At 47.9% G+C, this 22407-nt stretch overlaps 2 protein-coding genes across 6 annotated transcripts in view; both read left to right on the top strand.

The window, feature by feature from the left end:
• RAB27A (RAB27A, member RAS oncogene family) overlaps positions 1-16507 on the top strand; it is a 20753-nt gene extending 4246 nt beyond the window's left edge. For 2 of the 5 annotated variants that reach the window (XM_083413212.1, XM_083413213.1), the window contains 6 exons: positions 2957-3012; positions 7395-7568; positions 10320-10405; positions 11272-11375; positions 12545-12668; positions 14146-16507. In XM_083413212.1, coding sequence (XP_083269338.1) covers positions 7416-7568; positions 10320-10405; positions 11272-11375; positions 12545-12668; positions 14146-14344 — 666 coding nt within the window. In that variant the 5' untranslated portion in view covers positions 2957-3012; positions 7395-7415 and the 3' untranslated portion in view covers positions 14345-16507. Of the gene's footprint in view, positions 1-2956; positions 3013-3790; positions 3896-7394; positions 7569-10319; positions 10406-11271; positions 11376-12544; positions 12669-14145 lie in introns of those variants that run through there. The other 3 variants (XM_083413215.1, XM_083413214.1, XM_083413216.1) reach the window with 2 other exon arrangements.
• A 1085-nt stretch (positions 16508-17592) lies between these two features.
• Positions 17593-22058, top strand: RSL24D1 (ribosomal L24 domain containing 1). The gene is made up of 6 exons (XM_083413228.1): positions 17593-17804; positions 18759-18872; positions 19681-19753; positions 20346-20409; positions 20917-21002; positions 21794-22058. Exons 1-6 carry the CDS (start codon positions 17724-17726, stop codon positions 21865-21867), a joined length of 492 nt encoding a protein of 163 aa, XP_083269354.1. The 5' UTR covers positions 17593-17723; the 3' UTR covers positions 21868-22058.
• Positions 22059-22407: the final 349 nt, after the last annotated feature.

Consider the following 22407-nt stretch of genomic DNA (forward strand, 5'->3'; position numbering starts at 1 on the left):
AGAGCACATCCCCAGGTCTGACACAGGTTGTCCGGCTTGCATCTCTATCATGCATCTCTATCATGGCCTTCTAGCCGCCATGGCAACACAGACCCAGCCCAATCGTTTGCTGCCTGGGCTTTCTTGTTACTGCAAGAGGCCAAAACCCTTCTTGCTATTCTTCTCCAGGGGTACGCAACCTAAGGCCCATGGACCAGATGCAGCCCAATTGCCTTCTCAATCCAGCCTGGAGACGATCTGGGAATCAGCGTGTTTTTACATGAGTAGAATGTGTGCTTTTATTTCAAATGCATCTCTGGGTTATTCAGTGGCGTAGCGTGGGTTGTCAGCACCCGGGGCAAGGCAAGTAATTTGTGCCCCCTAACCCGTGGATTTGCGCCCCCTAACCCTAACCCCCAGATGTTGCGCCCGGTGCGGCCGGCCCCCCTTGCACCCCCCATGCTACGCCACTGGGGTTATTTGTGGGGCATAGGAATTCGTTCATTTCCCCCCACAAAATATAGTCCAGCCCACCACATGGTCTGAGGGACGGTGGACCGGCCCACGGCTGGAAAAGGTTGCTGACCCCTGTTCTTCTCTGTCTCCCTTTTCCCCCAGAGGAAATCCTGGTAGGGTTCATTTCCTCCAGACTTGACAGGAGTGGGGGAGAGTGTCTCTGCTTTAAGGCCAAAGTGGAAGCAGAGCAGAAGCCTGGAGAGTCTGAGGTGGGCAGAGAAGGCAGGTGGCCTGGTCATGATTGTCAAAGGCAGCCTGTCTTAGCACACTTGGGACAGTTGTCCAGCTCCTGGCCTTAGCCTTCCTTGTGGAGTTTTTTTTGGGGGGGGGGGCGTACAAGGAATGGGAGATGAGATCCAATCTCTTCCTTGTAACCAGTTGGGCCTTCCATATTTATAGAAAAGGGCTTGGAAGTGGATACAGTCGTACCTTGAAAGTTGAATGGAATCCATTCTGGAAGTCCGTTTGAATTCCAAAACGTTCAGAAACCAAATCGCGGCTTCTGATTGGAAGCCCCGGGTTCCAAAAGAACACTCGCAAACCGGAGCAATCACTTTTGGGTTTGTGGCATTGGGGAACCAAAACGTCCGAGTTCCAGGACATTCGGGATCCAAGGTACAACTGTACAGTGGTATCTCGGGTTAAGTACTTAATTCGTTCTGGAGGTCCGTTCTTAACCTGAAACTGTTCTTAACCTGAAGCACCACTTTAGCTAATGGGGCCTCCCACTGCCACCGCGCCGCCAGAGCACGATTTCTGTTCTCATCCTGAAGCAAAGTTCTTAACCCGAGGTACTATTTCTGGGTTAGCAGAGTCTGTAACCTGAAACGTATGTAACCCGAGGTACCACTGTATTAGCAAATTGGCTAAGAGTATATTGGCTCTGTGCTGTTGCTAGGGTTGCCAGACTTCCAGGTCTGGCCTGAACTCTTCAGGTTTCAAGTATATATAGTTCTCAGGAGCTGGCTGCAAATTAAAGCATAGACACTTGGAGGGAGGTGTGTGTGGCAGGTCTGCCTTCCTCCACTCCCCTCTCCCAATTTACCTGCATCTTCAGGGCCCACCTTGTGACATCACCAGGGGCTGCCCCTAAGTCTCAGGTTTGGGTCCTGAAATCATAGGGCAGACGGGACGTCCCTGATTTAGAGAAGCCATCCCAGTTTCTGATTTGATCCTGGAATGTCCTGCTTTTCCTTAGGATGTCACCATTTTCATTGGAGAAATGTTGGAGGGTATGGGAATTATCTGGCCTCCAAGCCAACTGAAAGCAGCCCTGTATAGGAAAGTGGTTTTTAAAAAATGTTTTATTATTTTTATATATGTTGGAAGCTGCCCAGAGTGGCTGGGGCAACCCAGTGAGATGTGTTGGGTACAAATAGTAAAATTATCATTATGGAACAGGACGTCCCTATTTTCATCGGATAAAGGTTGGAGGGTATATCCGGGTCTCAGTGGCTCCTGGCCTGGCAGCCATAGTTGTTGCCCGGAACACATTCTTTAAGCATGGTCAAAAGGGCAGTTGTTGTGGCCAAATGGCAGGAGAGTGAAGCCAGGACACATGTCCCAGCCCAGTTGTCTACAACTCTCTTGAGCCCCACCCAGTTGCAGTCCAAAGCAGCAGTTCAGCGAAGGCTCTCCTAGCTGATCAAGTGGCCTTTCTGCAGCTTTCGTGCCTGCTGACCACATCAGGACCACGTGGCTCTGAATCTGGCCCATTGCAAACTTTTCAGCAGTAGCATTAAGGAGAGTCTTACGCAGAAATCTCTCATGTGCATGCTTTTGGGGTATGTGGTTTGGGGTGAGTTTTTTTTGCATGTTTTGAGTTTGCTTTAATTGGTTATGTTCTGTTTTCTACCGTCACCACCCCACATGTTGCCTCCAAGGTTCTTCTCAGGAAAATGTGGACTTCCTAGCTTCCCTTTTCTCCCCCGGTTGTCTAAGGCACAAGCTGCAAGCGTTCTCTCCAGCATCCTTTTTCCTTCTGCAATGAGGAAGGGGGTTGTTTTGTAAAAGCAGGTGATGGCTCTGTCTTCAGTTAACTAGTTTCACACACAGAGGAATGGTCACCTCTCTTCTGGCTTTGTATTTACAAGATCCTATTTTTGGCCACTTGATTGCAGCAACAGAAAAGAGCAAATCCGGAAATAGAGTAAACCTCACAGGAATGTAGGAAAGGGCCTGGGACTCTGCCATATAACAAATCACAATATTGACCCATCTAGATCTCCATGTTGGCTCTTCTGATTGACAGCACTGCTCAAGTATGGAAGCCTGAGTTTTTTTTGTAGCTTTAAAAAAAAAAATCCTATCATTTAAATACATTGCCTACTTCTTGCCCCTCAGGCTCTTAGAGGCAGATGTAAACAAGGGCCCAGACTTTCGTAGGAGGGAGGAAAGAATCCCTGCTGCCACCATGGCCAAGACACACTGCGCTTTCTGTTTCTCTCTCTCTCATTTGTAGAAGCCTCCTCTGGCAGCTACAACAGACGGGTCTCCGAAGGACACGCTCTGGAAAGGGTAGGTTCGCCAGGTTGCATATGGCTGTTATGAATCAAACATGACAGACGGTGCACAGGCAGTAAGCCTCTTCCATGAAGTCAGGTGCCTTCTTATCAGCTGGCCTTCGGAAGCAACAGTGGGGAATACGATATTTTAAGCACAAGGAAGCAAAAGTTATGGCTAAGTGCCTGGTGTGCAAGGAGTCAGACGAGCTGATTTCTAGCGTCAGAGCCATCCTCTTCCCTGTTAGGAAGTGCCAGTCTTCACTTGGCATTTAAATAAATAAAACCCAGATCACAAAAAAGACAGGTAAAACACACAAGGGGAAAATGACAATTAATATTCTAGTGAATATTACGGTGGCCAACACAAGTTGAGAAATACATCTCGACCCATCAACGCCCCCTGGTGAGTGTACCCAAACAGGAGCTGACCTGTTGTGAACAGCTGGAGTTGGGTGGGCAGAGCTGTGAAAGGCACAGAAGCTGGGAAACAGTTTCACCTGGATGTAAGGCAGTAATGTAAACACTCCTCTGCTTGATGCCTGGCGATGGCTCCCTTGCCTTGCCACCTGTGTGCTGCAACCTCGTACTCTTTTTTTGTGAGGGATGATGAGTCTGGAAGGGGTGGGGATCCGAGCCCCCCAGGAGATAAAGGGCAGCTGTGTGCCTCTGTGCCCAGATGAGGAAGGGGCTGCCCAGCCCAGCCCTGTCACCAGCCCGCCCGAGGCACACCTGCCCCACCTGTCAAGAGAGCAAACAGGTGACACGTAAGCTGCTGGCCAAGCTGTGTGCGAAGCAGGTGGGGCCCCTCCGGCTGCTGTTCCTCCGCTAGCTGGGCTGGGGAGAATGTGCCTTGGGCGAGAACACGCTGCTGCTGCTGTGGTGTTGCTGTCCGAGAGGTGAGTGGCTTTTCCTTTCTGGGGCGATGCCTGGGGTGCAGTCCAGGGGAGCAGCAGTCGGTGGGGGTGGGGACATGGCTTGAGGCGGGTTGGTGCTGAAAGTGATCATTTACCTGGTCAGTTGTTAGTCAACACCTGGGGGGGAGGGAGGGGACTCTGAGCTGCTGCTGGGGATTCAAGCTCATTTTGAAAAGGTGGCTTTCCTGATCCTGACCTCTGCCTTCCAGCTGTGCTGTTTTTCAGTGCAGGAACTTCCATTTGTATTATTTGGGTGTAAGAATGAGCTGCAGAGAGCCCCCAAGCAGAGGTCTGGCCTTTCCCCCCAAAGCCAGCAGCTCTTCTTCAGCAAGCAGCAAGCCACACAGCTCTACCCTGAAAGACCCGGGGTGCCCTTGGGCAGGCTAGGAACTTGAAGTCACCCCCCCAACCATGCATCTCTTTTAAAACGAGACTGCCTGAACTCAAGCTGTCTGCCCCAACCCATCCAGTGCTCTCCAGATGTTTTGGATGATAGTTGCTGCAGCTGCAGGATCTGGCGCCCCAAATATCTGAAGAGCACCAGGTTAGGAAAGGCCTGCCTAAAGCCAGGGATTACCATATTTAACAGGGTCTAACGCACCATTGAATCCAATGCGCGTCTCAATTTTCAGAACCTTGAAACCAAAAGAAGTAATTGCTGGCAAATGTAAATGTGCGTCGAATCCTAATGCTCACCTTAATTTTTGCAATGTAATTTGGCCAAAAAAGCTGAGCATTAGATTTGAGTAAATACCGTATGTGCAACCAGCTTAACACTGGTGCAAATTGTGTATAGGTTAATTCCAGCCACTTTTAGCGAAATGTTCAGGTCAGGGAGGAGCAGCAGGCAGAGCAGAGTGCTGCTGATTATGGCTGGGACCGTTCGCCTTGCAGCTTCCCAAGAGCCATGTTTTGTCTCTTTCTGGAATCCCAGGTTTGGCCATCAGTGGAAATCTGCTTTATGTGGCCGCTGCACACAGAGCTGGTCCATGTGCTGGCACTGGTCCATTCTCAGGGCAGAACTTCTTGTGCACTGCTGCAAACCCTCCCTAATGGGAGGCTGGCTTGGCATGTGATGAGTCCAATAGCAGCCTCTGCTCCTGCACGGCTCCAGTTTGCACCATGCAGGCCTTGCAAATGGCTGCTGTGTGCTCAGATGGTCCTGCGGGTCCTCCTTATGTGATGCTGCTCTGAGGATTCTGCCTGGCCAAACCCTCCCTGATGTGGAGGCTCTTCCAGGTCTTCTTGTGCCATTTGCACCTTGTTTATGTCCTCCTGAAGGTATAGATTGCTATTCTAATAGGCATTCGGTGGAGTGTGTGATGACATTTGCAAAAATGCTGTAGATGGTCATCATGCTGACCAAAAATCGTGCCTGGGCTTTGCTGCTGTTCTTGTGGAAGGGCTCCTGGGCTGTTCAGCTTTAACCTAAATAGACTAAGGGTGGAGACCGCTTCTTAAATATTTGTGCAGGGAGGAGGAGGAGGAGGAGGAGGAGGAGGATGAAGCTTAACCCTGCAGGACAACAATAGTCTTGCTGCCTCTCTTATCTGTGCCAACCTTCCTTGGGAGAGATTTTCAGCTGGTTTCCTCTCAGGGATTGTCATGCCAAGGCATCAGTGAGCTGCTGTCTTTTCTTTTTTCCTAAATAGCATATCTAGCCCTCAGTCTGCCTTAACAGCCCCATCTTCCTGCTCACCCCTTTCCATAGGTAGAACAGCTTGTTCAATAGTAGACTATTTTTGTATTTTCTCAACTGCCTTGAGCGCTGTGTTCTGAAGACAGGAAGGACAGGTAGGAATTTTAAAAATAAATCATGAAAACCCGTTGAGGTTGGAAGTACAAGTCAGCACAATTTAGCTCCGTTACCATCAGCTGGAAACCTATAAAAAGCACCTTGGCATCATTTCCCCTGACTTTAAAGTTCCTTCTTCCCAAATCGGGCTGAAGCCTAGACCAGGCAGCCTCATCTGTGGTATAACGTGATGGAGAGAGAGAGAGAGAAAGTTGGCCATGTTATGGATGTAGGTAAAGGTAAAGGGACCCCTGACCATTAGGTCCAGTCGTGGCTGACTCGGGGGTTGCGGCGCTCATCTTGCTTTATTGGCCGAGGGAGCCAGCGTACAGCTTCCAGGTCATGTGGCCAGCATGACTAAGCCATTTCTGGTGAATCAGAGCAGCACACAGAAACACCGTTTACCTTCCTGCTGGAGTAGTACCTATTTATCTACTTGACTTTGACATGCTTTCAAACTGCTAGGTTGGCAGGAGCAGGGACTGAGCAACGGGAGCTCACCCCGTCACAGGGATTCGAACTGCCGACCTTCTGATCGGCAAGTCCTAGGCTCTGTGGTTTAACCCATAGCGCCACCTGCATCCCTAATACCCCTTTCCATGCAGAAGTCTATTAAATGGTGAGCACCAGTTGCTACTTCTTAATAACGTTTATCAAGTGACTTCATCAGACAACCTGTTTATTGAGCGTTCACCCTGACTCGCCCTGCACAAAACACATGTGGGGGTTAGACTATGTCCTGTCTTTACTGAGCGTTTATTTTGATTTGTATGTGGGGAGGTTATACAACAGGGAGTGTTCGCACCAATTTGCTGTTTCTTCCCACCAATCCTTTGTTCATCCCATGCTTTGCAGTGTGTTTGCCGCTCACTTTCCTAACACCCCAAAGCCAGGGTTTTATTTAATTAAAACAAAAAGTTTGTTGTGCTAGGATGACAGAGTGCTTTAATCAATTTTTATTCCCCAAAAAAACCTAAATTCCCAACATGCACTTGAATTCCTCCTGCAAAATGCTGACAGTCTGGAGGCGAGCAAGGATAATACCAAGCTTAATTACACCTTTTGTACCAAGAGTATGCAAAGCTTGTTCTCATGCCAACACTTTATCTGGGGTTTTTTTAAAAACCAAATGTTACCTGGTGTGTGTGTGAGTGTGTTGGGGGTTAGGGGCTGGGGGTGGCTGACACTCAGGCCACCTGCACCAGGCATCTCCTGTCATGTGTACTTGAGTCCTGTGATGGAGTAATTTTCCCATGCCTATTCAGAAAACTTTGTGACTGAAGGAGGAATCTGAATCAGAGTCTGGATTTTGGCTTCTGCAGCCACGATGTTTTCCTTATATGTGTTTGGGGTGGAGTGGACAGATGGACACCTGTGTCATGTACAGTATGAAGACTTTCCTGGTTCTGTGCATGTATGTAAATCTATTGCAAGTTACATCTTCCCAACATGTTCTGCATAGGAATCTTGTGTGCACAGTCTTCTTCACACACAGAGCACTATGCACTGTTCTTTTCGGGGGAAATGTTGCATGTGCTTAGATTGGGCTCCATGGAGGAGATGCTGTGAGTCTGGACAGTTGATAGCTGGGATTTCAGACAACACAATATATAGTTATTTGAAAATGAACGGAAATGAAAGCTTCTCCCTTCATCTTCCTCCCCTCCCCTCTGTCTCACCCCAAAGGCTGTCCTCAGAGTTCTCACGATGTCTGATGGGGACTACGATTACCTAATCAAATTCTTAGCCCTGGGCGATTCTGGTGTGGGGAAGACCAGTTTCCTTTATCAGTACACAGATGGCAAATTCAATTCAAAATTCATAACAACTGTTGGCATTGACTTCCGGGAAAAGAGGGTGGTAAGTTCCCACCATTTTCTACATCTCCATTTGGGGGGGGGGGGACTCACTTTCAGCTACCTTTCAGAAAACTGTGATCAGAACTCAGACCTGACCCAGTTTTCCCTGAACCTGGCAGGGCGTGTGGATTCCTGGTACTTCTTGGACTTAAACAGGTGAGAAGCAGAGAAGGAGAAGGGATGAGGTCTGCAGGTCTGCACTTTGGTGGTGGCTAATATTTATGGTGGAGTCATCCATTAGCTCACCCCAAGTGCAGTTTCAACTGACTTTGCAAAACGTGCTGTTTATTTTTCACAGCCGCTTGCAAAATGCGACAGCCTTGATTTTGCCTTTAGTGACCTTTTTAGCAGTTTGGCCAAATGGGCCTGGGTGCCATTTCTGAAGAGCGCCCTCTCCACAGGCCTCTTTCACTGGTGCTCCTCTACAACCACCTCCTTCTGTCCTTGCAGGCCTGGTGGCAGACAGCATGGTCTAGTGAACCAAAACAAGTTTCCCTTTTAGTTTCAAGGAATGAGAACAATCTGGGGAAGGGGCCATTTCCATCCCCATTTCTGAGACCGGACTCCAGTCCAGTCCACATAGATTTCCTGCTGCCCCCACCATCCGCCTCTCTCCAGCTTCTACCCACCCACCTGTGCAGTTCTGTCGGTTATAGGGAGTCTCTAGGAAAGGGCCTGGGGCTTTTGTTTGCAAGGAAGATGGTGGCTTTGGTCAGCTCATTCTGTAGCAGAACAACCCATGAGATTCCCTGTAACTCCCACAAGAAGTGGTAAACTCTCCTTCCGTGGAGGTTTTTCAGCAGAAGTTGGATGGCCACGTGTCATGGATGATCTAGTTGAGAGTCCTGCATTGCAGGGAGTTGGACCAGATGACCCTCAAGGTACCTTGTAGCTCTATAATGCTATGACTTGGTGATTTCACCACATCGCTTCATGCAAACAATCTGGCCCTAATAACTTCAAACTCCTCTGTAATTTCAAAGCCACTTGTTCCTGCCCAGCCACGGGCCTCAAAGGGCTTATCCACTCTTCCTCTTGTCCTGCTACTCCCCCCTCCCATCGGAAAACCGCTCTTTAGCTCTCAGTCGGAGCAAACAGCAATTCAGGTTTTCTCTGGATGGACGTTTGCTTCAATTTACAGAGAGAGTCAGTTTTCCCTGGGAAAGGAGCAGGGCAAGGGGAAAACTGCTCGGACCCTTGCTTTCTAGGCATGGGACAAGCGCAAGTCTGGATGAGCCCAAAGTCAGCTGGGCCCTCCTGCTCTTCTGACCTTCTGATTGTCTCAGCCATTCCCCAGCCCACCTGGGAGCAATGAGGTTGCATCATCCTACTAAGCTGGGCAGCACAAACTGCATTAAAATAAAAGAGAGCTGCTGGGAATGAGAAAATTAGGCATGCAGAAATCTGTTTGTCTTTCTTGAAGCCTCGTCTGCTGTCATTGTTAGAACTGGCTTCCTGGAAGTCCCTTTCCAGGCTGCTGCTGCTGCCGCCCTTTGACTTCTTTTCTGTCCCCAACAGAAGCAGAAGTAGCTATCTCCTTTCCACGTACCTCTTCCTGCTGCAGCCTCTGCCTGCCTGGTTTTCCATATATTAATATCCCGTCCCTGCCTATAATGAGATCAATTTGACACTGTCCGGAAGCCTCCCTTTCCTACTTGCTGCTAGCAATCAATGCCAGCCTGCCAGGAGAAAAGGTGCAGCTAAATTGCCAGTGTCTTTCTTATCTGATTGTACTTTTTGCAGTTACACTGAAATCTAAGCAATCAAAATCAGGTTCCACACGTTTTGGATTTATTTACTACCCAGCCACCATTTGCAGTCACCACTGATGGCTCCATTTGTGTGCCCGAAAACACGGGGCGGCATGTGTGTGTGGAGTGGGGCACCTCTAATGTCTACCGCTTAAATGTTTTGTGATTAAGCAACCTATGAATCTTTCTAAATACAGAGATATTGCACTGGACATTGGAGCAGGAGAAAGAAGCTGTGTCAGGTCTACTGGATGCTACTTCTGCCGGCTAGCACAGTGCCTGACATTAGAAAGCAGCCCCCTCTTTGGAAATGGGGTTGAAGGGGTCTCCCTGCTTTCACTTGGCTTTGCGGCAGGGGCTTGCCTGTTCCAAAGCCCAGTGTGATTGGAGGAGCTCCTCCTCTGCTCTCCTTCCCAGGGTTTGGGGCATGGATTCATGGGTTCTCGAAGGGCAGCAAGCAGAAACTCTATACAGACGGCAAGCGGATTTGCAGAGGCCTAACAACATTTCCTAACGAAAACTTCCAGCCGTTTCTGAACGATCATCATTCAGAAATATGCACTGGAAGTGTTTTCAGTCGTGAGTTCTTCCAAAGGCTTCTGCTGCTCCACACCAGGATTGAAATCCTCTGAAAACATCCTGGAAACTGACCAAGTCCACGAGGAGGCCAACTGGGCTTATTTGGGTTTGGCAGCTTGAGTTTTGGACCCTGCAGAAACCCTCACAACAACAGCTGCAGCAGCTCCTGGGGAACAATATTAAAATATTGTATTCATTGTATTTCCTCTCCTAAATTAAATCCAATTACTGACAGCAGATAAAGCAGACCATAGGTGCAAGCAGCCCAGGAGCAGAGCCACAAAAGCCAGTTCGATACCTGACTCTAAGCCCACAGCCCAGGCTTCCCGAAGACTGAAGGTGTGGGGGGCCTCTTTGTGGAGGGAGATCCCCAGAGACGCTAGCTGGAGGCACTCGTCCAATGTCATGCCTTTTTTAAACAGGTGTACCGATCAAACGGGCCGGATGGCATTAGTGGTCGAGGACAGAGAATACATCTCCAGCTGTGGGACACAGCTGGGCAAGAAAGGTAAGGGATACAAAGAAGAAATAGAGCCAGACTGAAAATGTAAGAACTTCAGAAGATCCTTCTAGCTGAGCATCCTTTTCTTGCAGTGGCCAATAGCGCTCTCTGGCTTGGGGTCCCCCCCTGCATCAACTGGGATGGCTGTAGCCGCTGTCCCTGCAGATGAGATGTGCCCCCCCCCCTGACCACAAGTAGCTCCTGACCACCTCCATTCATTTTTCTAATCTCATTCATTTCATTCATTTTCCTAATCTCCTTTTAAAGTCATCCATGTTTGCAGCCCTTGCTGCATTCTATGTATATGTTTCATTGCTGACATTTTTATTGCTGCTTTGAGATGTTTCTTAGGAAGTGAATCTTAAGTGAAATGAAATAAATAAATAAAACAAATAAACTTGTAGGAGCAAATTCCAGAATTTAATCATGAGCTGCTTCCTTTTCTCTGCCCTGGATCTCCCATCAGTCAACAGAAATGAATGATTCTGAGGTCTAATATTATGAAGGGGAAGAAAAACATCTGCCTCTATTCCTTTCTCCACATTATCCATCATTTTAAACACCTCTAAACCCCCCACCCCACCCTCAATAAGTTGTCCTTTATCCTAACTTGACCTCTGTGGCAGCTTTTCTTCTGTTGTTGACAATTGGCCAAAAGGCCTTTGCTAAGAGGTGTCTTGAGACACTAAAGCCCCTCCCCAAGAGTCCCTCTGTTCCTTTCAGATTACTTTAGACTTGGACCATTGTAATTATATCAAGAATTCTGGCTCCTTTGAAGTCAGTGGTAAAATGCTTCAGACTAATAACTTCCCTTATTGCAGGTCCTTGTTTATTCTCGGCTAAAAGAATATCTTTGCTTTTCGTCCTTGCAGGTTTCGTAGCTTGACGACCGCCTTCTTCCGAGATGCAATGGGCTTCCTTCTCCTCTTTGATTTGACCAACGAGCAAAGTTTCCTCAACATCAGAAACTGGATGAGTAAGAGGCTGTTTTCCCGCACTCCCCATTGGGCGGCTGCCTTTTCCCAGTTTGACCCCTGTGGGTGTGGGGCTGTAGAGAGAGATGGGCCCATAATTCACCCTGGCCCTGCAGCCAGTGGGGAACACCCCAAAAGTCAGCATGGAACAAGTCTGGGTCCATTATTTTGTGCCATTAACAAAACGTGGGCCTGTAGGGATTTCTTCTTCTTCAACAGCCCTATAGGAAGCCACGAGCCACTGAGGCACAAGCGGGCACAGGTCAAGGAGGACGAATAATGCCCCCCGGGTTGTTAGTGTCTGCCCCCAACCCTGATCACCTTGCCCACAGTTGTCCCCTTGGCGTGCAAGGTTGAATCCAAAGCAGCTGTCTTTTGGTTTTCTGTGGGGGTGTATTTTCAAACAGTGTTCTTAACGTGAACCATCCGTGAAGGTGGCAAAAGATGAAAAGTCCTCGCAAACAAATCCTTTTCTTTCTGCTGCCCAAACAAAGCTTGGAGTCAGATGCTGTCTTGGCTGGGAACATGCCACCACTGTCCTCCGTGGCATTTAATTTCATTGTACACAGGTTGTACATTGACAATAAAGCAATTATTATTAATTGGGTTCCTGTGGTGGGCAGGGCAGGTTTTTTTGTAAGAGGCATGTCATGCCCCACCCTCAGATTTCTGTCTGGGGTCTGTCTGTCCCCACCTGCACAGGAACCTCCATAGGCATTTTTCTGACTTTCTCAGCTGAACAGCTTTCACTCCTCCACCCTGGCGAAGGGTGAAGAGGCCCTCGCCCTCGCTGCCTCCCGGCTGCCCTCTGAATCGCTTTCCTTTGCATTGTTGGGTCCTGTGGGTGCAGCAGCAGCACCCAATGCATTTGCTTGGGGTCCTGGAGAGGAGGGTGGTCACTGCATCCATGGACTCATGTCCGCCTCTACTAGCACCAAGCCTGGCCCAGATTCACAAGGGTGACAGGCTGAATTCTTGCATGGGAGCAACAGGACAGCTTCGGGTGCCCATGGAGGGGACTGGGTGTGTGACAGTGACAGGTAGGGAGAATTCACCGTAATGTAAGAATGGAGGGATCTGTTCAGCAAGACCATAGAGTGCTCTGCTTTCGCCACTTCTCTGGCTGTTGCAGCAAGTGAGCCTGGCATTTCCCTTTTCCTGTTACTGTTAGGCCAGTTGCAAACCCACGCCTATTGTGAAAACCCTGATGTGGTCCTGTGCGGAAACAAAAGCGACCTGGAAGAGCAGCGGGTGGTGAAAGAAGAGGACGCAAAGGAACTTGCAGAGAAGCATGGGCAAGTCACATCCTCCCCGTTATTCTTGCGGTTTGGGCAGAGCGGTGGCTGCCTCCAGGAGAGGCTGGAGGGAGCTCCTCTAAGGAGCTGCTTAATAGAAAAACTGGTGACTTGGTACTCCTCAGGGAGATGGAAATAATCCTTCAGAGCCCAGGATCCTTCCTCAGTCCCTTTGCCCCCACCCTCCACTGCCTTTCTTTTCTTTTCTGGGCATCTGCACAGGTATTCCTTTATCTTTGTGTGCACACCTTAAAAAACAACAACTCCCAGGAAGTGTTCAAGAGCAAACTTTACCCATCTCAGTTTTCATGTTTCATTTGGGGAAATGGCAGCTTGTTGGGGGGGGGGTATCATGATCTATTTCCATGTGTTGTTTTAATTTTTTAATACGGAGGTCTTGTGCAAGAGTGATATTTACCTGACTGAGCCTTGCACAAGAGAGATAAAGAAGCTATTATTTTATTTTATTTTAATTTTAAATATTGTGGCAACCCTTGATGCTCCAGGAGGGTGAGTGTTGGTGGGGGAACCCCCGAATATATTAGGAGAAAACTCTTCCTGGTGCCAATGAGTCCCACCCCATTGACTGGGGATTCATTGCAGGCGAAAGGAAGGATGGTTTCGTGAGGAAGACCCTCCCCTCCACCTCCAGTGTTCATCCTGAACACCAGTTGCTGGGGGATGACAGACCCAGGTGAAAGAAAGCCTAGTTTCACCCCCGCCTTGGGGCACTGAGCAGAACTGGGAGCAAGCTGGCTCCTCCTTCCTGTGGAGGGGTAGGTCTGGGTGGGAGCCCAGTGGACTCTGCCAGTCTTGTTGGCAATTGTGCAGGGAATGCGGTGCCAGAAGCTCCTGCTCTCCACTCCCAAGCGAGGGACATGAGCCCAAAGGTCAGACTCTGGCCTGCATGAATGGACTGTTTGGTACAGAAATTGCAGCCAAGTGAAAAAGTAGCAAGGAAGTGGCCTGCAAAAACAGCCACCTCTTGAGCACCACCAGCTGGAGAATATGAGGACCTGCTTTTGCCCAGTCCTCCTGCAGAAGACGGTCATCCTCCTGCCCTTTTAAATGCCCTGTTTATTCAGCAGCACTTGTCCTGATTTACTTGCTCAAAACTTACACGGAGGTTAGATTATTGCACATTTATTCCGATCTGCTTGTGTTTATATGCCCTCCCATTGTTCACCCCACACTTTTCATCCCATCGCTTTCTGAGGTCAGATTCTTTTTTAAAGTAGATTTGTCGTGCTCGGGCAACAGGGAGCGCTAATTCACTTAAAGCCGGGCAAAGCTAAAGTTCTGGTACCCTTCTTGCGAAAGAGTGGCTGTCCAGAAGCAGCCCTTGTGAGGGCTTCCGATGAAAATGGTGTTCTGAGAAGCCAAGCAGGCCTTAATTCTCCTTTCCTTCCTGAGATCCGCCATTATCTCAGAATGGCACAGCTCCGCAGAGTAAACCTTTCTGTTGCCTTCTTTCCAGGATCCCTTATTTTGAAACCAGTGCTGCCAATGGGGCCAACGTGAGCAAGGCCATTGAGACGCTTCTGGACCTCATCATGAAGCGAATGGAACGGTGTGTGGACAAGTCCTGGATCCCAGAAGGGGTAGTACAGCCTAATGGGCACAGCTCCACAGAGCAGCTCAGTGAGGAAAAAGAGAAAAGCAAATGTAGCTGCTGATCGCTAGAGACGTGACTGCAACATTTTAAATTAAGCTATGATGATATTATGGCTGAAGCTTAATATGAATAATTATTGGACCACCTTCTCTATACGTAGATGTAGATGTGTGATGATGAGCTCTGCTAAGCACCAGTTTACTATCAAACAACACCAACTTGTGCTTTGCAGCCGTTTCCCTTTATTAGTTACTAGCTAGGCTGGCCTAAGTTTTCAGGATTTAGACTGGCTGCTTAGCAGCAAGTGCTATTTCCTCTAAGGACCTAAATTCCCTTGTTGCCACAACAGAAATGGGCGGGTGGGCTGAATTGGCCAGAGGAAGCAAGTAATTTGTTCTTCGTTACTGGAAATGTTCTGCATTTTAATGCGTTAAAAATAGGTAAATAAATCCTTTGTTATCAAGAATAGGGAACCGGCATCCCATCTCCACCTCCGGATGTTGCTAGACCAACAATTCCCATCATCCCTGACTCTGCTGTTGAGGCTGATGGGAGCTGCAGTCCAGCAACATCTGAAGAACAACTGCTCCCCTATCTGTGGTTTTTAGAGACATCAAGCTGGCCCTTGGACCAAACCCTGCCACCTTTCAGAGTTAGTATTGCTAGATTCCAGATGTGCTGTCCTGCCTAAGTAGGTGGAGCAAGAGTATGTTGCATGTATACAGATGCAGAAGTGTCATATGTAAACTTTCTTGTTTTGACAGGAATAGAGGGCAAGCTAATGCTTTGTGCTAAATTTCTTTGTTTGGAAAAAGTCTCCTTCACAATCGGACCGAAAATATTATTACTGACTCTTCTGGCGAGGCCTTACTCTGTTAAGCAACAACTCTTGGCTTATACACCTGCCGTCTGTTTTCTTTGCTCCGGTAGAATCCAGACTCATTTGCTGTGATTCTGCAGCTTGCCTGCTTTCGCTGATGTGTGTAATCAAATGGTCTAGATCAGTTTATTTATTCTTGGGCAGAATCAGTACTTTGAACGGGGCTTAGAGCCTCCTGGGAGCACCTTCTGCATGTGCTTGAAGGGGATGAGAACAACACCAGAAGAGGGGAGGGGGCTTTGCTGTTTGCTTGTGCAGTTACTAACTTTGTCTTGCCATGCCGTGCCACTGAACAATCTTCTGAGCACCTACATTTTCCCAACACCTTTTAAAACATCTCGCTCAAAAGTCTTAACAAAGTCTTATTCAGTCTCTGCACACTTAAGTCCCTGCCTCTATCCCATTGCTGGACTTGAAGCTAGCAGCCCTTAGCCATGTTTGGGTGTGTGTGTGTCAAATGGTCCCAAAGCATTCCACAGCATCTTCCCTGATGCACCAGCCCTGCCCGCCCACCAAACTGCCCAACTGGTTGGTTGTAAGAACTGAGCATTAAATGTGACTTGCTGTTCACCACTGAGGTTCAGATGCTTGGAGATAATAAACAAAATAAGAAACCCTTACGTGTTTGTGCAACGTGCTCTGCTGGGCTGTCACCCTGATGTTGACAAAATAGCACCCAAAAATCTATTTATCTGAACACCCTGGATATTTTGTTGACCACGTGCTGCAGGTCAAAACCTGCCCTGCCAAATACAGTTTTAATAAGTAAGAAAATCTGAATGTATTAAAAGGATACAGTAGTAGCAGTTGGGTAAACTGTGAACATGCTTACATCCAGAAATGCATTCCTGGGGATTAAGGGGAGCTGTTAAGTCTTCTGAGAAATTTGCTGTGCTGTTTCATGCTCAGGCCTCAAGATGGGACATCCAAGTTTGTGTTGGGGCCTGGGGTGGGGGTAGGAAAATATTGGCCCAAATGCCTGCCAATGCCTGAGACGCACAACTGACTGGAGGCCTTTTGCTCATTAGGAGTGCCTTTGAAAGAACCCAGGACTAGCAAAAGAGCCAGTATTTTTTTAAACAAAGGAGAAATAGAACTTCACTTTGTGGAGGAATGTCCTGAAACTCTGCCACCTGTACACTGAGGCTAAAATCATGCCAGCGTAAACGGCAGGGATACATTTTTCTGAAACCAGAGGTGTGTTTTAGATTTGATACAAAAGGCTGAAACAGCCATATTTTTTGACCCACATGCTGTATTTATCGAACTGTATAAATGGAAAATTTATAACTGCCATGTACTGCCATGAAGAGGTATCTCTATTAAAAATGAATTATAGCCGTGGCCTGCATCTTTGACTTATTTGTAGCTGAGATCAGGAATCTGTGCAGAATGATTCAGAAGTTGCACAGGAGACGTTTACACATTGCCGCTCATAAATGTGCTGCATCGAAGTGTCAGCAATGATAATGGGAGTTCTCTGGTGGCCCTGTTTCTGCACCTCAAGATCCTCCATCATTAGAGAAGGCCCTGAAATAAATGGAGAGAAGATCCGAAATCGACGAGACCAGAGATTTATAGAAGATTGGGAAAAGTTTACAGAGTATATGCACAAACTAAGTGAAAATCAAATAACGCTTGTAAGCTTTAATGAAGCTCTGTAACAAGAAACGTTAGAATATGAGTAAAATAAGATTTAATTTATAAAAATAATAGAAGTAAGGTTTTAGAAATGTGTAAGAAATTAAGAAGGGAAGGAGTATCAGTCAAGTTGAGGGAAGTCAAAAAAGAGAATGGATATAAAAAAAGATGTATGAATTGTATAAATTTTATATTTGGAAAAATTGAATAAAAATTATTTATTAAAAAAAAATGAAATAAATGGAGAGAAAGCAGGGGAAGGCAATTAAGAGCCCAAGTCCCTTAGGGACCACGCCTCCTGCTCCTCCCCCGGGGCTCTCCCAGCCATTCACCTCCTATCACCCCCCCCCCTTCCATGCCACAGTTCAGTGATAGAAGAGCTGCTTTGCGTGCAGAAGGTGCCATGTTCATTGCCCAGCCGTCTCTCCAGGGAGGGCTGGGAAGGTCCTGCCGGACTGGCAGCAGTGGCCCCCCAGCGCCTTCTCAGGCGGGGGCTTCTCTCCCAGCCCAACCCGGAGAGGCCCCCCGACACCTTCTGCAGGCCAAGCAGCTGCTCTGCCCACTGAGCTGAGGCGGCCCCGCAGGGGGAGAGGGGGTATCTTCATGTCCCACCCAGCCCTACGGCTTGGAGGCTCTCTCCCTTCTCCAGCCCCCCAAGGGCCACCACGTGGGGCCTCAACCGCCTTCCTTCCCCTCCCGCCCGGAGGGGGCGCTGCAGGCGCCTCCGCAAAGGCGACGCGGAAGCCGGCGGGCCCTTAGGTGCGCATGCGTGCTCGTTCCGCTCCCGGAACAACGGGAGAAGGCGCTGCGGCAGGGAGACGCTCTAGCCGCGTGCTCCGGAAATTGCGTCAGCGGAACTTCCGGTCCGGGGAAGCGGACTCTCCCTTTTTTCCCTTTCCCTTCCACGCCAAGAGCTGCGATGCGTGTGGAGAAGTGCTACTTCTGCTCCGGCCCCGTCTACCCGGGCCACGGGGTCCAGTTCGTCCGCAACGACTGCAAGGTGAGCGAGGGCGCCTCTGAGCATAGGCAGAGTGCCGCCCCCTCCTCAGGCAGGCAACGTGGCGGGGAGGGCGGGTCGGTCTGTGGAGACGTCACACCCGCAGCCCATCCTTAGGGCTCCTCCATAGCGGCCTGCCTCTCGAGGGCTCGCATGATACGTGGCCCCCCTTTATGGGGCATTCAGACGTGGCTGTGTGGCACTTGAGGTTGCATCCCGATTGGATCGCGGGATGTTCACGCATTTGCTCAGGAACCATCCCTTCACCCACCCACCGCACTTTTCATTTCGCTTCCCCATCTGCTAAAAGTCTGTTGTTGCTTAAAAGTGGGTTGCCGTGTTTCCCAGACTTGGGTCCCCAGTTGTTGTTGGTCTATAACTCCCACCATCCCCGACCACTTTTCCTGAAAGCTAGGAATGATGGGAGTTGCAGTCCATGAACAACTGGGGACCCAAGTTTGGGGGAAACTGCTAGGGCGGCAGGGGTATCTAACAAACCTCAGTTGTGCCAGCCGAAAGTTTTGCTCTGCACTTGGCTTTCTCCCGTAACGTGACAGGCCAGAAGCAGCCCTGGGCACTCCTGCCTTTCAGGGTAAACACCATTTCTTAGGCTGCTTGGATTGTAGTGGCAGGATCTGAACATCACAATAAATGTTGATAAAGATATTATTGAGGGAAACCCAGATTGCTCCTCCTTAGGTGGGTGGGAAGCATTTTTGGCTGCAAAAGTGTGGCTCAGTTGACTGATAACCAGCTTGGGTCTGTGTGCCTGTGGTCCCTCACTGGAGTAGATGCCACTTTATTATCCATCTCTAGAATGTGGCAGCTCCAGATTGGCCCTTTGTTGTCTCCTTGGGGAGCAGGCATTGGGCTCTCTCTACCCAAAGGGCCACTTTGTGGTCCAGGCACAGCTTTTTGACCTGGGAAGCATTTTCTATTTGCTCTCTCTTCCTGCAGGTGTTTCGGTTTTGCAAGTCAAAATGCCACAAAAACTTCAAGAAGAAGCGGAATCCAAGGAAGGTCAGATGGACCAAAGCCTTCCGCAAAGCATCTGGGAAAGAATTGACAGTGGTGAGTGTGCGAGTCAGGGGTGCTGTTGGGCACATCACTGTGCCCCAATCCCATTCAAGCAAGTGGGATTCTAGGAGTGCTGTAAAATTATTATTTAAAGGTTTTGAGGCACGGAAGTGTCACTGAGCTTGCACTGCTGGCCTGCAGCTGTGGAGCAGCTGCTGAAATGACAGAGTAACTTGAACAAAGAAAGATGTATTGATTTTCACTGGCGTAAGCGATTAGAGGGGACTATTAGAAGCTTTTATTCATAATGTTCCACATTCAGAGGCAGGTTGTCTCTTTGGATATCAGCTTCTATGGAGCGTCATGTCCTATTTGTGGACATCTCCGGCATTGTGGGTAATGGAATGCTGGACTAGTTGGATCCACTTGGTCTGATCCTCCTTTTTGGTGAACTCAGCTTTGGTCCACTTGCCCATGTTTTACCTTCCAAAGTGACGTTACTGCAGAGCATTCTCCATGCTCAACATCACAGCAGAGTCACAGCACCCACCCACTATGGATGTACTTAAGTTGCTGATTGGACCTTTTTGTGTTGGCATTTTTGCTGCTTTTTCTGTGGAAGGGACTTGTTGTTGATTATGGTCTTAGAGATGAGTGGTGATACATGCAGTTCAGGAGGAGGCAAGTCATTTTCTTGCCTTTGGCTTGCAGCTCTGAGCAGCTGCGAGTTCTGTGCTGGACTTGCAAATGTTATGCTGGGCTTGCCTCGTTTGAAAAATGTTTCAAAAGGAAGACAGGTGTTAGGGTCACCAGCTTGAAACTTAGTTGTCTGACACTAATTCTTCTGCTTTTAACTATGTAGGACAATTCATTTGAGTTTGAGAAACGGAGAAATGAACCTGTGAAATACCAGCGAGAGCTTTGGAATAAGACAGGTATGTTCAATTCCTATATGTGGTGGGGCAGGATTTAAAAAAACACAAGTAATATTAGCAACTTGTTGTTTTAAACCAGCATAACTTAGCAGTTCACAGCATGTGAAATTTAAAAGTGCCTGTGAAATTCGTGCCAAGTGCCTGTGAAATTCGTGCCAGCATTTTCTAATGGTGTAAATGGAATCGTGGGGTGGGAGTTGAGCTAATTATCAAGTATAGCTATTACTCCTACTACTCCTAGACTTTATATACCGCCCTATACCTGCAGGTCTTAGGAAGGTTCACAGGATAAAATCAGAATATAAAACCACAAAGTACATAATCAAAGTAAATACAACAATAACCCAATAATAACAGTAACCCCAAATGTGCAATTACTGAACATCTGATGAACATGTGCGGAAGGCCATAGCACGTGATATAAACATTTCATTTGTTCAAAGTCCTACGTTGCTTAGTTGTAATAAAGCCCTGTAAAATGAGTCAGTGTTATCCCTCTTGGCAGGTGGAGCGGGAGCCTATCCAAGACCAACTAGTGAGGTCATGGCTCAAATGCAGTTAATTTTAATATTACAATGTCTTTCTTTTTCAGTGGATGCAATGAAGAGAGTAGAAGAGATCAAGAGAAGGCGGCAGGCCAAATTCATCATGAACAGGTGAGTGGCGGTAATCCCCTTTCCCTTTGAGGCATCAGCTGAGGGTGGAGGGCTTTGACTCCAGCTGCATGTTGTAAAATCGCGAACGTTTTGCAGTTGGGATGAGTGGAGCTATTTAACACCATTGGCAAAATTTACAGTTTGTATAAAGTCCCCCCCCCCCCTTGGGGTCCAAGCCAGGGAAATTTGGAAGGAACAATTTGCTTCTCGTGGTGTTTCTGGGGGCAAAATCAATGAACAAGATGCACCAGTTGAAAGTGGGAAAAGCGGTTGGCCTTACAAGGCCATAATTGTCGGAATTACCCAATAGGACCACGTGCTTTGCTGTGAGAGGTGTTTTTGGTTTGTTTTTTTAAAAATGGGTTTCCTCTTCATTGCTAATAGCTGGACTTTTCTGAGTGATATCTCAGTTCTTTTTGACAGGCATGAAATCTGCTTGTACTCTTACTTTCACTGATTTTGCAATAAGAGTGTTCCTGCTCATCTCTTCTCTCCCACCCACTCCAGATTAAAGAAGGGGAAGGAGCTTCAGAAAGCACAAGACATCAAGGAGGTCAAGCATAACATCCACCTTCTCCGGGCTCCCCATGCAGGTGAGGCTGGTGGATCAGGAAGTCAGGAGTATTGTTCCTATGCAGCCTTTTGTAATATGAAATGGGTAGCTCAAAAGCAGCTGGCCAGTCTTGATGTGAGCTGCATGTTGACTTGTGCCCTTTGGCTCCATTCTCCCAGCTCTCAAAGCTAAGCCAGATCAGAAGCCAGAGGGGCTTCCCTGAGAATTCCACAGAGGGGTTTCTTCATTAAAATTATTTCTATGCAGCCTTTGGGGGCCTCGCCTGCCCAAAGTAAATACAGTGGTACCTCGGGTTACAAATGCTTCGGGTTACAAACACTTTGGGTTACAAACTCCGCTAACCTGGAAGTAGTACATCGGGTTGCGAACTTTGCCCCAGGATGAGAACGGAAATCGCGCACCGGCGGCAGCGGGAGGCCCCATTAGCGAAAGCACGCCTCAGGTTAAGAACGGTTTCGGGTTAAGAATGGACCTCCGGAACTAATTATCACAATACTATACTATACTATACTATACTATACTATACTATACTATACTATACTATACTATAAAATCACGGTACTATAAAATCACAAAAAATGCAAAAAATCCATAAATAATCCTGACAAATGCAGCAAAATTTAATTATATTAAAAAGGTCAGTTAAAGATGGATTAGACTTAATTAAGAAAAGGTGGGTTTTTAGAGCTGTTTAAAAATGTTCAGGGTTGAGGCCACAGCAAAACCTCTTGAGGGAGAGGGAGTTCTGCAGTCTGAGGTTTTCCAGAGGACTATGGAATTGAAAATCTGCATTTTTTATTTCTTTTCAAGGCAAATCCAAAGAGCTGGAAGAGAAGATGGTTCAGCAGTTACAGGACACCATGGAGGTGGAAGGTGCCTCCTAGAGAGCATCTCTGTTGGAGCCTATTTGTTTATTTCTGTGTCTGTAAAGTGTGAGAAGCAACCCAGTTTTTTCTCTCTCCTGCTTTGGCCACGCTGAGTGTAGCTGTCAGAGAAGATGACATGAAGCCCATTGAAATGGACTCTCTGTGCCAAAACTGGGACGGAGGGAATAAAATGTCTGACTTGAAGAGAATGGTTTCTTACTAGATTTTTATGCAACTCTGTTAATTCAAATCCAGTGAGATGAATGGGGCATTGGGCAGGAGAGACATGTGTGCCTGGAATTGAACTACTTGTTGCAACCAGCTCGTCAATCAAGGCATAAATGGCTTGTGAAGTGATGCTTGGCAGGTAGCCCCTTAGGACTTATAAAATCCAGCATGCAGTCTTATTCTGCTTAAAGAAGAAATATTGACACATATATATCCTACATGGAGCTGCCATGTACTAGCAGATTTCCACAGGCTAGAGGGGGTGGGTGAGAGGCTGTGGTTGGCAGTGGATTTCTGGGTGATTTGCAGTACATCAGCAAAGGTTTTCAA

This window comes from Podarcis tiliguerta, assembly GCF_965153285.1.
Source record: "Podarcis tiliguerta genome assembly, chromosome: 14".
Lineage (NCBI taxonomy): Eukaryota > Metazoa > Chordata > Lepidosauria > Squamata > Lacertidae > Podarcis > Podarcis tiliguerta.

Excerpts from the sequence above, each read along its gene's own strand:
- RSL24D1 (XM_083413228.1), top strand. The coding sequence starts at position 17,724 with ATGCGTGTGGAGAAGTGCTACTTCTGCTCCGGCCCCGTCTACCCGGGC. Across the intron at positions 17,805-18,758 it reads TCGTCCGCAACGACTGCAAG|GTGTTTCGGTTTTGCAAGTC; the intron begins GTGAGCGAGGGC and ends CTCTTCCTGCAG. Across the intron at positions 20,410-20,916 it reads GCCAAATTCATCATGAACAG|ATTAAAGAAGGGGAAGGAGC; the intron begins GTGAGTGGCGGT and ends CACCCACTCCAG.